The sequence below is a fragment of the Mastigoproctus giganteus genome, chromosome 12 (genome assembly GCF_048544385.1).
Source record: "Mastigoproctus giganteus isolate SK-2022 chromosome 12, ASM4854438v1, whole genome shotgun sequence".
NCBI classification, from domain to species: domain Eukaryota; kingdom Metazoa; phylum Arthropoda; class Arachnida; order Uropygi; family Thelyphonidae; genus Mastigoproctus; species Mastigoproctus giganteus.
The window spans coordinates 48807775-48824016 of NC_143586.1; the positions used below are offsets into that span (position 1 = coordinate 48807775).

Genomic DNA, 16242 nt, shown 5'->3' on the forward strand with positions numbered 1-16242 from the left:
AACTCTGCCACGTTGTGAAAAAGGCCCATAGAAATTCCCCTCGTCATCGACGGGACTCGAACTCGGGTCTTTTCCACCCGGTGTGGAGAGGACGGCGATTCTACCAACTGTACTACCCATGAGGGCACCATATTAAATATAATATGATTTCAGTGGCAGATTTAATAGGACTAACGGAGATACTGTATCATCCAGAGACAGGGGATAAAGATCTCCTATCTCAGGATACATTTGGTTTAGCTCAGGAGGGACAGGGAGTTTCGAAGGGAAGGGGAAGTGATCAAAAACTCTCTGAAGGTGAGAAGACTATACGGGTCATGTCAAGTTCAGATGGACATTGAGTCTGTGTGATGCAATATGATATGCGGTAGAAGGACCAAACGATTCTGAGGAGTATGACAAAATTTCTATAGGCAACTTGAATGGGCAGCCAAGTGGTGATTTAATATTGGAAGGGTGGTTAAGGACCAGAACCAAGCTAGTTTGCTTCAAAATGACTTAGATCATTTATACAAGTGGTCTGAAAAATGGCAACTGAAATCTAATGATTCTAAATATAAGGTGTAAAACCTTATATTTAGAAGAACTTAGGGAGTTACAAGCTGGAGGAGTGGAGTTAGAAGAGTCTAGGATGAAAGAGACTTAGAGAGGTTACTTCATTAACAGTCAGTTAGGAAGCTTTTCATGCAGTGTAAACAGGCAGCTAGGGAAGCACCTAGTCTCTTGTCTATGATATATAGGGCTTTTACAAGTAGGGAAAGGGATATCATTGCGCCTTTGTATAAGACGATGGTGAACCGCATTTAGAATATTATGTTCATCTCTGGAGGCCATACTTAAAGAAAGAACTTTTAGAAAGGGTAACCAGATTGGTTGGGGGAGGGGAGGCTAAATGATCTTCATATGAAGAATAAATGGCTTAGAAAGTGCAGACTGCAAAGCTTGGAACTAGACATCTTAGGGGAACCTGATAAAGGTATATCCCGAAGGGAGTAAGTAAAACGAACAAGGGGATATATTTTCACTGGCAGAAGAGAGAAAAACTTAGGGAGCACAAATACAAAATGTTGGGGAGTAACAAAAGGCTGAATCTCATGAAGTTTACTTTCAGGCAGTGTCGTTGATCTTTGAAACGAATTGCCACACTAGTCCAGGTTGATAGTTTGATAAACACTTGGCGTTGTGGAAAGTGTGAATGATAGTTTTTTTTTTTTTTTTTGGAAGATGCAGAAAAAGCATGCTTCCTTGCATCACTTAGCCATTATAATACTAATACTATAAATCTGATCCTAATAGTATACCATAAATCTGCATTGTAAGGCAGAATCCTCAAGGATATTGTTTTGTACAGGGAACAACTGAGATTAATTGCACTTTGTGACGTACTTGTATCACGGGTGCGCAAAATAACTTCATGTTTGATTTCGAACAATTAGAAATAGGTGTATATCATGTTGTCACACTATTTAAAAACGTTCTGGCATTGTTTTGAAACAGCATTCTGGGAAAAAGATTTGTTGCTTCACTAATAGATTGGGTTGTTTTGTATTAAGAGTATGCCTGTAAAGTTGTTTGCATTCCTGAAAAAAAAAAAAGAGTTTCTGTAAGGGGTGGGTTAATAAAAACGTTGGCCAAAACCGACTGACTTGGCTAGTGTAAAAAAAGTTCGTAAAAATTTTTCCTTTCACGCGAAATTCTTTCGTATCCAGATCTTTTCCATATGATGTGAAAGAACCTCGATCGTATCACTGTGCTGGTATTTGAAGGCTTGAAAAGGATTTACTTGTTTTCCTTCACAAAATTATTTCTCCTCAGACTCCAGTTCTCTCTGTCTCTCTTAGTTTTAATTCCTTTCACATAACTGCAAACTAGACACGAATGGAATAATTAACTTGAAGGTTTTGTTTGCGAAAGCAAGATACTCATTAATGCTCCGTGAGATTCGGTGATTCAGAAAAAAAAGTGTGATTGTTTCAAAGAACCTTGACCATACATCCGCATACTTTTCTTGTGATGGCTGTTGCCAGTTTTCGACTCACTGGAAGAAAGGTGGAACAGGTATAGAATTGCGAAGCCATTAATATTGTACAGCTGAGAGATGATGGTCATTTTGCTAAAGGCTTGACTGGTATCTTCCTGCTCTATTTTCACTCAGAAAAATTATTTTGTGGTGGAAACATACCAAACACCTTCAATGTCACCACAATCCAGCAGCAACTTCGTCTTCCCACTTCAATTTCTCTCCTTGATTTATTGGGCTTCATTTTTTTAAATGAAAACTCCAAACACGAAAGGTATTAGAACCTACAGTATTTAGTAACTTGCATGGGTTGTAAAGACATTGTTGATATTATTAGACTTGAAGTTCTTTTGTAATTTTTGGGAAATGCGCGTGAAGGAAGGTAGCTCCATAGAACAGAAGTAGAAGGGATAAATGAAGACTAGGAAATGTTAGTTCTGTGGGTTTGAAGCTGGACAATGAATGGATGTTCTGTTTGAGGCACGTGTTGGAATTGATGTGAAAAGCGAGCGGTGCAATTAGATGTCAGTTCAGAAGAACAGTGCCCATGGAAAATATCTATAGAAAAAGTATAGATATTTCCATGGGTTTATGAGACATAGTGGAGAGAGTTCGTAAGAGACGTATCATTAACTAAGTTGACTACCCTCTTTTGAACGGAGTCTAGAACCTTGAGAGAGATTTTGGAGAGATCGCCCCAGATTATTATCTTTATTTTCTCCTAAGAGACACCCGCAATAGACACCCTGGCTATTGACCAGGGGATGCACATTCAGATATACATATAATTATCCACTTATAATTTATACATATCATAATACTAATATACGTATCATTGTCTTAATAAATTACACAAATTATGCATTGTCTAATTATATTATACATATCATTGCCTTAGTTTTACATGACAGGCAGATAGAGAGCATAAGCGTAATTTTACAAGAAATTAGAGAACTTTAAGGAATGTTCACATCTACACGACTATTTACAGCGAGATAACAAAAAGATAAGACAACATAAACATAACAGGAGTGCCAGTGCGGAACAAAAACAGTCCAGACTTCAGTTCACTCTTCATTTATGCATTCTGTTTTCATATGTGGGCTTCACTTGCTCGCAGCATTTATAGGTGGAGTAATATATTCTGAAACACTTCAGTCCTATACTTCCTGTGCAGAGCCTTTCTGGGTCTACTTGAAGATCGTTGTACATCTTAATGGTATTAGAGGGAAAAAATCGCTGAAGACTTCCCAGCTGTGTGAGCGCGCTAGTGAGTGGAGGTGATGGTGTCCTATTGGCCCACCTATGCGTCATGCGGGGCCGAGTCAGCAAGTACTCAGCTTTCGGCGAGTCCAGTCTCCCGGTCAGCAGTTTCGCGAGCTTGAGAATGTTCTTTGTGACAATTATGTGGGTGCACGGCGTTGACATCCAAGTTGGCATATAAAATAGCCCTTGAGATGGTAAATAGCGGCGTAGTAATACTGTTTAACCATCTCAGCATCCAGTACTCTAAATACAGGAAAGTCTTGAGATGGTAAAGACTTTTCGGGTTCCCATGGTGGACAAGATGGTATGGTAGTTATGCCATTACAGCATAGTATACTTACTTCGTGATGTGTTCCTGTTAACAGAAATTACCTGATAATGAATAATTATCAAAATTGTAAGTTATAACATATTTGTTTGATCTTCACTTTCTCTGATTTAGTGTCATATATTCTAGATACGTTTATTAGATCTGGCCTTAATCTTGAGTTGCCAGCGTACATAAGCGGCGTTCTAGTAAACTTGTAACAACTACTAATACAAGACTGTTTTTCAGTCATCAAAATAGGCAAACTGACCTATTAGACCAAATTTACACAGTTTACAAATACAATTCATTGACGCCTCACAACAATGTTTGTGTTGGCGGAAAAACAAAACGGGTCTATGTGAACCTAATTTTTTATCTATTTTCTATTAAAGAAGACCCCTCCATGCACTTAGGCTTACTACAGGTCTAAAGACACGTCTCAATGATATCGTGGACTTAATCTGGATGAATTTTATAATTCATTTTATAACTGAATTTGTGAAGTGTGCTGCTGCGTGTAGAAGTTTCCCTGTACGTAGTAGTAGTGGCATGTGATGCAAGAAAGCAAGTGTATGAGATTATGCAGCACAGCCCAAAAAAAAAAAAAAAAAAAAAATTACACCATTCCCTCCAAATGCCTGTCCGGTTCCTCCTTAACTTTATTTAACCTATCAACTTCCATAACGACAGATGGAAATTTGTTCCAGCAATTAACCACCCGCTGGCTAAAGGCAAATTTCCGCACATCTATTCTACATCTGTCTTTTCTTAATTTGAATTTATGCCCCCTTAGGTTCGTAATCTGAACAAGTGGAAGGATCCCATCAGAATTCAGCGTGCTCAACACATTCAAGGCCTTGTACACTTCAATCAGATCACCGCGCAGGTGCCTAGCCTCCAGCCACAGCAATTTGCAGAACTTAAGCCTCTCTTAGTAAGAGGATCCCTTCATTCCCCTCACCCATCTTGTTGCCCTTCTCTGTACACGCTCAAGCAAATCTACATCCTTCCCAAAATAAGGCCTCCATACCTGTACGCAGTACTCAAGGCGTGGCCTGACCATTGCCTTATACAGAGGGACAATCACCTCCTTTTCCCTGCTAGCAAAATCCCTATATATCATTGACAAAACCCCATGGCCTGCCTTTGCAGCCTGTCTGCATTGCTCAGAAAACTTCATATCTGACTGCACAATTATTCCCAGGTCTTTTTCATTTTCTACCACCTTAACTGTAGTACCACACAGTTGGTACGTTTCTCTGGGGTTACTTCTACCCATATGCGGTACTTTGCATTTGTCAAGGTTAAGTTCAGTTGCCACTTCTTAGCCCATCGCCCAAATTATCTAGATCCTGTTGCAGTAGCACACTGCCATTACTGTCATTAACAACCCTGCCAACCTTTGTATCATCTGCAAACTTCGACACTAAGCCTGATATACCTTCATCAATATCATTGATAAATATACAAAACAACAGAGGACTCAATGCCGACCGGGCTAGCCGGGTGGGTAAAGTGCCTGCCTGGCAACCCAAAGGTCGCGGGTTCGATTCCCGCTTCGGGCTTGGATCAAAGTACTGCAAAAACCTTGGGAGGTGCATTATGGCCACAGAAGCATATGCGCCAACAACTACCAAAAAAAAAAAAAAAAAAAACCCAACACCGAATTCTGTGGGACTGTACTAATAACATTAGTCCACGAAGAGCACCACCCATTAATTACCACCCTCTGTCTTCTCCCACTCAACCATCCTTTTATCCATTGTAGCAACTTACCCTTAATACCATTCTGCTCCAATTTGTACAATAGTCTTCCATGCGCAACAGTGTCAAAAGCTTTCCTGAAATCCAAATATATGATATCAAAATTATTTTCTGCATCCAGTTCCTTTATAACCACATCATAATATCCTATCAAATTTGTCAGACAAGACTTTCCCTTAACAAACCCATGCTGTGTCTGAATTATTGCTGCAGTCTTGTCTAGATGATCCTGCAATGCATCTTTAACCAGTGACTCCATTATTTTACCCGGAACAGAAGTTAAACTAACTGGTCTGTAATTACTCGTGTCACCCTTCGATCCCTTTTTGTGAATTGGGGATACATTTGCAAATCTCCAGCCCGTGGGGACCTCCCCTGAGTCCAAGGATGCTCTCATAATTATGGCTAAGGGTTTGCTTAGTTGCTTTGCCGCCTCCTTTAATATAACTGGATAGATCCCATCCACCCCAGGTGCCTTTCTTATGATTAACTTCAACAATTTCTCCTCCACTTTGCTCTCAGTTATTACAAAATCGTTAAGCATCTTGCTACAATTTGATAACCTTCTGCCATTTTAAAACTTAATAACTCCTCATGTGTGAATGTAGATGCAAAATACTCATTCAGTTTGTTTGCTATCTGAGCAGGATCATCAACAGTCGAACCATTGATATCAAGTGGAGCAATCAGATTCATCCCCTTCCTTTTAGAGTTTATATAAGTAAAGAGACCCTTGCTCTTTTTCTTGGCATCTTTTGCCAAAGATTTCTCGTAATCTGCCTAACCTCCTTTGTGACCTGATTACAGACTAGCTTATATCTGCTATAGGCTTCTGAGTCGCTTGATAATTTATATGCATCCCATGCATTTTTCCTCTCTGTCACGAGTCTCATTAGTTCATTTGATAACCATTTAGGCCTAAACCTTGAACAATATTTCTTAATAGGTATGAAACTTTTAGTAGCATCCACGATTAATTCCTTGAATGCTTCCTACTTAGAATTTACTGTTGGTAACATCATCAGTTGATCCCACTGTACAGAATTTAAAAACTGTCTGAGACCACTGTATTCACCTTTACGGAAGCAAAAACCCTTTCCTTTACCCCTGATTTTAATTAAATCTTTAAGTAAATCCCACATCAGTACCCACCGCACCGGGGCAATATGGCCTTAGTTGCTAATGCTCCTAAAAACCAAATAACAACAACAACACCACATCAGTACACTGTGATCACTGCCACCTAGTGGTTCCTGTACCTGCAAATTCTTAATACACGAATGATCACTGCTGATAACCAGATCAAGAGTATTACTCTCTCTGGTTGCCTCTCGAACATGCTGCTGCATAAAACAATCATCTAATAAATCCAAAAAAGTCTTACTAGTGTGTGAGTGACCAACCCACAAGTTCCAGTCAATATCTGGGAAGTTAAAATCCCCTATTATAAGACATTCTGATTTACTAGCCCACTCTATTTCTCTGTACAATTGTTCATTGTACTCATTCGAGTCATTAGGCCTGTAACACACTCCTACTCTTATTTTTTGCTTTCGCAGTGCTTATGTCACACCAAACTGACTCAACAGTGCACTGTTGGCGCCTCCGTAGCCAGGTGGGCAAGAGCGGCAGTGCGTAGCACATGCTTCTTGATTAGACCCGGGTTCGAGCCCGTGCCCACCAAATACGGAGGATGCGGAAAGGTCAGGGAATGACCACCGCATATCCCCGGAGCAATATGGCCTTAGTTGCTAATGCTCATAAAAACCAAACAAACAACAGTGCACTGTTCATCTATATCAACTGGATGCACTTCTTTTGATTTTATGTTTTTCTTAATTAACAGCATAACACCTCCACCCTTCCTATCCTGTCTATCCTTTCTGTACACATTGTACTCCCCAAATTCCAGTTCTGCATTCCTTATATCTGTGTGACACCACGTCTCTGCTATCCCAACAATATCCGCCTTTGATGTCTTGACCAACACTTCAAATTCATAAAATATATTTACTATACTTCTAGCATTGGTATACATGCAAGTATACATGTACCTATCCTTATTATTAGTTACCCTGACACATCCCATATACCACCTGTTTCACGATGACTGCCATCAGTCCCTGAAACCCCCAGCACCCGTCACTCCAGGTCGCTACTTATTCTAATAGAAGTGTGCAAGAATCACCTTCACCTCTGCCTGCGGCTACTTTTAACCTTTTAGTCTGTGAATCCCCCGCCCAAGCTAGCAGTTTTCCGACCCACCTAACACTGCCTCGATAGCATCAGCAAATATTCTTGTACCCTTTCTATATAAGTATATCCCATCCCTGTAGAAGCAGTCTCTCCTGTTAACAAGCACAGACCACGCTGAAAAAAATTTTCTACCCCTTGAGCCTTGCACATTCCCTCCAAGGTCGAATTGATTGACAAGGCTCTCATCATGTATTCCCTCCTATCGTGTCTGGGTAGAATTGCAGAGACTTTCAAATTTAACCCTGACTTGCGACTTTTTTGCAACATATCTACAAAATCAGTGCTTAAAATATAAATTCTAATGATAGCGGGAGATTCCTTAGGCCAAGAGCTACTAATGAATGCCAGTTTTAGGAAAATATTCTGTCACTATTTGACAGAACATTCAATTTACACAAATAACGTTTATGTATACGCGTCATTGTTTATAGGAGTTAGCCTAGGTTTACCTTAGTATAATAGCTTTCTTATGGGGGAAGGGGACAAAATTACGCGGTGGAGCAGATACCAGGAACTTAACCCTTACACACTTTGATACCCTACTGTACTTTTAAAAAATCAGATTCATTTTTCTGGTCTGCATATTTTAAACTATTGGCAATATCTGTCTTACGAATATGCAAATTTTAAATTAAAATTTACAAATTCGTAAGAGAGGGTTATTGCGTAACGAAATGAAAAGAATTTATACATTGCATGTCAGTGTTTATTAGTTTGCTGTTGTTGGGATAAAATCTTTTCCCCCGGATACAGAAAGTTTTGGCGATGACTTCAGAAAATAAATCTGAGTTTTCGACCATTTGCATTCTCCACTTCACGCTGACATAATGACTTTATTTATTTAGGGCACCTTCTAAAGTTAGTTAAAATTCACCTTGATGCCCTGTCATGATACAGAACTCTGTAAAAAGGCCAGAAATTAGTATAGTGCTCAGTTTGTGCAGCGTTCTTTTGTTTAGTTGTTTCTGATCTTAGCTACCAGGAAGCTAGGATTGAAAGCAACATAATGACTTCTACTTGGATGATAATTTTAAATGAGAACCAATGAAAATGCGAATAGCTTCCAGTAAAAGAGTGGTAAATGCACATGAATTGTGACTTGCCTTGCGGAAACTACTCGTTATCATTCTCCTTCTCAGTAAGCCTTTCCAGAGACTTATGGATTATATCATCGTACCGCTAAGAGGTTAATGGATTCTGTTAAAAAAATAAAAATTCGCTGCTGAATTTTTGAGAAATTTTATTCTACCTTGGATATCACATTTTATTACATTTGAGGTACTACAACTTACTCAGTTCATATGATTATCTATTGCTATTCCGGAACCACAGCTAGGATCCGGGTACGTTGCACTCCCCCTTCCCCAGTAAGGATTAGCTCTAAGTAAACCTACCATAAAATACACTTGGCACAGACGGACAACTTTTCCTTTCCGAGGACCCGCCTCCTCCTATTTCACTCCCAGTCTCAGTCATGATGAAACATTGGCCTTTGCAGTTGCGCGTTGTTTGCTTGCGTTGAATTATTTGCGGATTCCATAATGGGAACTCAACGAAGGTTTCGGCATCAGTTTCAGATCCGCGATACTCTCTGTCGTCATTTTATATTAATTTATCATACCAAATTCGTAGTCCATGCGGATTAGACGGCATGTCGCAGCACGGATAGAAGTGTTAAACGAACTGAATGGCCGATGAGGCTCATTTTCACTTTTAGAGGTTCGTAAATAAAGAAGTGTCTTTATTGAACTCAAGAAAATCCATCTGAACCTCATCAAGCTCTTCTTCATTCAGCTAAAGTAGGGTAACGGTGTGGTGCGGCGTTTCAACCTTTGTCGTGATCGGACCCTACTTTCCTGAAAATGGGCAAATGAGAATGTTTACGGTACAAACAGTTACGGTACAATGATTCAAATCGATCTGACTCCTGAATTACATCGTCCCGGCAATTAGAATATTTGGTTTCTGCAAGATGGAGACACTTATTACATAGCAATTTCTATGGAATCGTTACGAAACTTGTTTCCATGATGTCTTTTTTCTCGATTTGGAGAAGTTCTTGAACCAGACACCCTCCGGATTCGATGTCTGCTGATTTCTTTTTGCGAGAAATGTTAAAAAACAAAGTTTACCTGTCACATCTGACGACTCTTCAGGATTTGAAAATGAAAATCCAGGAAAAGATAGCTGCTATTCCCAAACAGATGCTGAAAAGGGTCCTATGTGGTGTCCTTACTTTTTCCCGCAGCTTGTAGTTTTATGTTCATTTTATGCTGATTTAATGTTCTGCCCTATTTTTTTTTATTATTATTATTTTTTTTTATCGTTATTATACATGTCAGGCGTCCATAAATTATTAACTATTCGTGAGATGCATAAATCTAAAATAACACCAGAACAAGTGTTAAAGAAGAACGGAGCACAGAATGAAAACAAAAGTTTGGTGTGGGTGACTTTGACACACCTGTAGGCAATCTCGTCCCACACACGATTCCATATAGCGTTGGCTAATTTATGGACACCCTGTAGATAGAATGAATTACATTGGAGATCAGAGAAGTGAGGTTTTCGAATAGATAGGATCGTATCACCTTTGATACATTTGATCTTTTTTTCCCCCATTTCGTGTTGTTTGATGTACATTCACGTTGCAATCAAAATAATCTACCATTTATTATTGAATTTTTTTCCCTTTGCTATTAAAATTTCTAGTGTCGGTCTTCGCAGCTAACTGGCGATTCAATCGTTAAGTTGCGTCGACATAATACTGTATTGAACTGCGTCACATTTACGTCACTAGCATCCTTTGTACATTAGCAAATTTGATCACGTGCAGATATTTGCGCACACACACACTCGGGCACTCTAAAATGAAAGCTTTTATAGTCGCAGTAAACGATCTTATTTATAGCACTCCCAAGGGTTTGTCTTCGTTCTTCAGCAAGATCGGATTTCATTGCAGTGCACCGAATTTATATTGAGAGAGAAATTATTCTTCTGGAATGGGGGAAAAAGAAGGGGAAGAGTGTTCAACTTGATATTTTCCTTCTGGTCTATTAAAGGAGAAGATTTTAATTACATTAAATACTTGTTCTGCCTTATTGCGTCATTTCCCAGTTTATATTCCTTTTACAGAATCTTTTTATTGCTTTTGTGAGTTAACGAAGGTTGTATTCTTGTAAGCTTCCTTCTCTTTATGCATCTGATTGCTACTTTTATATTCAAAAAGGCATTGTCCATAATAAAAAAAAAAAAAAATACTTTGCACGAGGGAGATATATTTCAAACTTTTATTATAGAACATTTAAAAAGAAGTAATAAAACAAAATAAAAAATTCCAAGGAACATAGCATTTTCTCACACATAAGTCGTTAAGTTGTAGTCTTTTCTTCTGTTCAGTGCATTACTGCGCTTAAAGCTGAAAATCTCAACTGCATTTACAATTAGTAGTGGAGGGATCCATCTGGTGGCATTTATTTAGCTACTTCCTTTAGTTCTGTCCATTTGACGTAACTCTTACTCTGTTGCGTCGGGCCCGGGCAGTTGTGACGGCTAGTGACTGTCAGGGAGTAAAGATTATAGGATGTGGCGAACGCTTTTCAGAGTGTTTTCCAACTAGTCTAGTAAATAATTTAGTTTCTGTCCTTGAAAAGCGCTAGATGTTGTGCATAGAAATTTTATAATGCGACTAGTATAATGTGATGCATTTCGCAATTGATGAGTTTTAAATCAATGTGTCAAACTTTTTTACAGAAGTTCCCCAAAACTTTTTGTGAAACGTGTTGAGCTCTTTAAAATTCTCATCTTTAAAAATAACCCGAAAAGGAGTATGCCGCTCTCAGTTGTTGAATCTGTTCACTGAATTAAGTGGAGTTTCTACGACGTCCAGAAGAGTTATTAATTATAGTGAATAAGTTGTACAACCATTATTTAGATGTTCAGCTTGGTTTTGGGCTTATCGGTTTCAACAGATGAAGTGCGTTTGTATTACGAAATTTGTACCATCAGGAGTTGTGTGATGACTCATTATCAAGAAGGATGCAGTTGGAGGAAGGATATAATTTTACCTTTGGAAAATTACGGTAAAAATTTTGATTCGTGAATTTGGTTGCGTTTATTGTTTGGCAGACTTGAACATCAGTTCGTTTTGTTGTTAAATGTGGAAGAATATAGATGGCTAACTTTTTGGATGTTGTGCATTCCCGTCCATCGCGTCTGAATCATTTGGTTGCAATCTACTTTTTAAGTGATTGCAGATGAATTTTAATAGAAGCGTTGATTGTTCTTCTTCAAGAATCATGTAAGTTCTTTGTTATGTCATTGCGTGGGATCTCTGGTAGTACACGGGATAACTCCCATGTTTCATCTGACGTAACAGAGCCTTCCAACGAGAAGCTATCAACTCTTCCTGTGGAACAAGTTACACAACTCGCCGAAGTATGCAGTTGCGACGATTGTTTACTGGGAATTACAGATGTATTGAGCGAAGTTACAGTGCAGAATTCCAGAGAGCAAATCTCAAGGAAGGTGAGTACTGCTGCCTGGTGATTTAATTTGGTTGGTTTTGTTTTTCCACCAGTGAACTATGAGGCGTCAGTGTATATGCACGTAAATTGCTTACATTATTTCATTGGTTTTGAGTGTTTTTCTTGGATGGAAAAACACTCAAAACGGTACACTTTCTTTGATCAACTGATATTTCCTTGCTAGCTTCTGATGTTATTATCCTGGTCACCTGTTCGTGTCTATGAGTGTATTCCGTCTGGGTGATCACTCTGCATCCTACCGTGATGTGCTGGATTTTTTTTTTTTGGGGCCAGGTGGCATCGTCGACATGTGCCATCTATCACTCGGGGCTCCTTAGCAATATATTTTCTGTAGTTCCTAGTGTTGATTACCTGGTCTTAGATGGTGAGCATGAATATTTCATTCTCGGGAAATAGTTTTTTTTTTTTTTTTTTTGTTGTTGTTGGCGCATCGGCTTCTGTGGCCATAATGCACCTCCCAAAGGTTTTGCATTTTACTATGATCCAAGCCCGAGGCGGGATTCGAACCCGCGACCTTTGGGCTGCCAGGCAGACACTTTACCCACCTGGTTAGCCCGGTCGGCCGGGAAATAGTATCCTGCTCGTTAGCGGGATACATTGGAAGCCGTTTTATCTATGTGGTCTTGACAGAGGTCATTTCAGTGTCTGCCCTGGAGTGCTTTCATTGCCCATCTTTCTATTTTCGTTTCTTCCGTCAGGGCGAGAGGGGAAGTCAAAGGAATGTGACATATGGAAAAAGTAATGACCATCCCGATCATCTCGTCAACCAATGGCCTGGTGGTGCCAAAGAGCCTAGCAACATTAGGCCTCCCAGGAAACGCTTACATGGAACTCCAGAAAGCCAAAATCCTGAACACCCGTAGGATAGATTTAGTGGGATATATTGCTTGTCGATCTTCCTTATAGCCTGGTAGAACGGCGCTGTGTTTTTTTCGGAAGTAATCCTTCAGGTTATCCATTTCTTTCTTCTGTTGCATGGTGAGGTCTTTCAATCCCCTTCCTTCTTCTTTCCGAGCTAGACGGAGTTGAACTTTCGTTCAGGTGCCATTCTACATAAGATACTATACATGTCTTTCCAAGCTATGGCAGTCTCTCAATGGCCGACTTCTGGTGGTGTTGGTGGCTCTTGGTCATCGTTGTCCTTGTCTTTCCCATAACCTCTTCCAGCTCGGTGTTAGTCCATACTGTGATTCTTATGGAGTACGTTAGTACTGAGACTAATAGGTGCTTATGGCTTTAACTGTGTTCCCTCCGTTCATGTTTTCTTTTAAACAGGCTTCTGAATATCTGATGATATTTTTCGGTCAAGTAGGCCTTCATCTCCATGTGCTTTAACTGCTGAGCCTGGGTCATCTCCAGGTATTTGTAGGTCTCTTTCCCCTGTTATGCTCACCTGTCTGGTAGTTTCGGCCGCCTAATTTTACCTATCGCTGATTATTATTATAAAAAGCTTCTCTCTTTTTTTCTCCTTTTTTATGGTTTTTTTTTTTTTCCCTTCCTTCCTGTCCCGTGGTGGGTACTGGTACCGAGTGCATGGGGTGGTTGGATGTGTCCGGTTATTGTTATTGTTGGTCGAGGAACTATCTTACTGTCCTACGGGTGTTCAGGATTGTGGCTTTCTGGAGTTCCATGTAAGCGTTTATGGAGGTTCTTTGGCACCACCAGGCCATTGGTTAACGAGATGATTGGGATGGTCATTACTTTTTCCATAAGTCACATTTCTTTGACTTCCTGTCTTAGGTCTGAGTACTTCCTGATCCTTTCCTCGTATGTTTTCTGGAGGTTACTGGTGTTGGGCACCGCTATGTCGATCAGGTAGGTAGCCATTTCGTTCTTGTCAGCGAGGGTTATGTTTGGTCTGTTGTGCGGGATCGCCTTGTCCATTATGATGGTAAGGTCCCAGTACAGTCTGTGAGTAGAGGTCTCTAGTACGGCCTGAGGCTTGTACTTATAATACTGTAAACTTTCTTTGATCAGTTGGTATTTTTGTGCTAGTTTCTGATGTATTATTCTAACCACCTGGTCTTGTCTGTGAGTTTGCTCTGGCTGGGTGATTACACCCAGCCAGTGATGTGCTGGATTGTTTCTGGGGCCAGGTGACATCGTCGACATGTATCGTCTGTCACTCCGGATCCTTGGTGATGTATTTCCTGTAGTTCCAGTGTTGATTACTGGTTTTGGTTGGGCGCATGAATTCTTCGATCTTGGGGCAGAGCCTTCCATCCATGAGCAACCGTTGGAAGCCATCTTATCTATGTAGTCTTGGTGGAGGCCATTGTAGTGTCTGCCCTGGAGTGTCTTTTTTCGCCCATCTATCTATCTTTGTTTCTTCTGTCTGTGTGGTCTTCTGACCACACAGACAGAAGAAACAGACAGAAGTTATGTGCCGTTTGTCTATCTCTCTTATGGCTTGGTAAATTGGTGCTGTTTTCCTGGAGGTAATCCTGCAGGATCTTAAACGCCTGTCTTGTTCAGTGAGGTCAGTCAATCCCCTCCCTCCTTCATTACGGGCTCTGGTCAGTCTCTCGATGGCCGACTTCGGGTGATGTTCGTACCTTTTGGTCATCATTATCCTTGATGATCTCTAATCTCTCCAGCTCTTTGTTGGTCCAGTCTGTGATCCCGAAGGAGTACGTTAATACTGGGAATGCATTAAAAATAAAATAAAATAAATAAATAAAATTTCTGTTTATACTCCGGGACGACCAAACGGTCAGAGGAATTCACAAGATAGATAGAATACAAGAAACAGCACCGTATTCAGGGGCTCGAACTCCGGTCACTCAAGGCACGTGTACTTATGCACCCACGCGCCTGACCGCTACGCTACGGCGGCCTCTAGTGTTTATGGCTATGACCATGTTCCCACCATTCAGCTTTGATTTTAGCAGGCCTGTCAGTCAGGTGGGCCTTGATCTCTGTGTTCTAACTGGTAGGTCATCCTTTGTCATGGCTTCAATCTCTACCAGTCTTCAGCTGGTAGTTTCGTCCGACTGGTTGTCCTTGATGCAGTCCATTGATCTTGCATTTGTCTAGGCCAAATTGCATCCTGATGTCAGTGCCGAACTCTTCAGTGATCTGAAGTAGCTGGTGGAGTTGATTCTCGGTTTTGGCATAGAGTTTGATGTCATCCATGTACATCAGGTGAGAGAGTGTGTACAGGTTCTTCGTCCCTTCTTTTACGGTATATCTCTACTTGCTGTTATTGAGCATGGTGGATAGTGGGTTGAGCGCTAGACAGAACCATAGTGGGCTCAGGGCATCTCCCTGGAAGGTTCCGCTTCTGATGGGTATTGTTCTGGTCGTTGTTTTCGACCTTTGTGGTGGTGCTCCATTTTTCCATGGTTGCTTCTAGGAAGTGTCTGTGTCGGGTTGACTTTGTAGATCTTCAGTGTCTCCATCAGCCAGCTATGGGGCACGGAGTCGAAAGCCTTGCGGTAATCGATGTAGGCCATGCACAGGTTGCTGTGCTTCTTGTAGGCTTGCTCCATAACTGCAGCGTCAATGGTCAATTGTTTCTTGCATCATCTGTTTACATCCCCTCTACTGCTCGGCCATGATATTCTAGCTATCCAAGTAGTCTGATATCTTAGTTATGCAGCTATTCAGGATTTTGTTAGAAGGCAGGTGACTGGGCTGTACTTTGCTTGGTTTTTAGTGTCCTTGTCCTTAGTCTTTAGGTAGGTGATTCCTTGAGTCAAAGACTCTGGGACTGTGTCAGTGTACATCATTATCTGGGTGAGCTGCTCTGCTGTGTGCCTGTCTGTGCAGGTGAATTTCTTGTACCAGTAGTTGTGGATGTTATCTCTTCCTGGGGTTTGCCAGTTGTGGAACTTCCTGATCTATTGTTGTACATTTTCTTCCGAATCTCCCATTCTGTCATCTCTTGTACGTTCTGGTTTTCTTCCTTTTTTTGGATCTATCTAGGGGGACCGTGTTCCCTGGATAGATCTTATGGCTATTTTAACTATGAACGGGCCCCTGCATAGATCTTGTGGCTAACTTCACTGCTTCCCAATTTTCCGTAGAACTCCTCGAGTACCTTCTGGTTGTGTGTGGGGGGGGGGGGGAGGTCCATT

General features: G+C 40.6%; 1 protein-coding gene across 2 annotated transcripts in view; it reads left to right on the plus strand.

The window, feature by feature from the left end:
* IP3K2 (Inositol 1,4,5-triphosphate kinase 2) overlaps window positions 1-16242 on the plus strand; it is a 173226-nt gene that overhangs the window by 89060 nt on the left and 67924 nt on the right. The window contains exon 1 of one of the 2 annotated variants that reach the window (XM_090386820.1): window positions 11142-12143. The exons of the other annotated variant lie outside the window; for it this stretch is intronic. Within the exon in view, the coding sequence (XP_090242946.1) occupies window positions 11931-12143 (213 nt within the window). The 5' untranslated portion in view covers window positions 11142-11930. Of the gene's footprint in view, window positions 1-11141; window positions 12144-16242 lie in introns of those variants that run through there. 2 annotated transcript variants of the gene reach the window in all.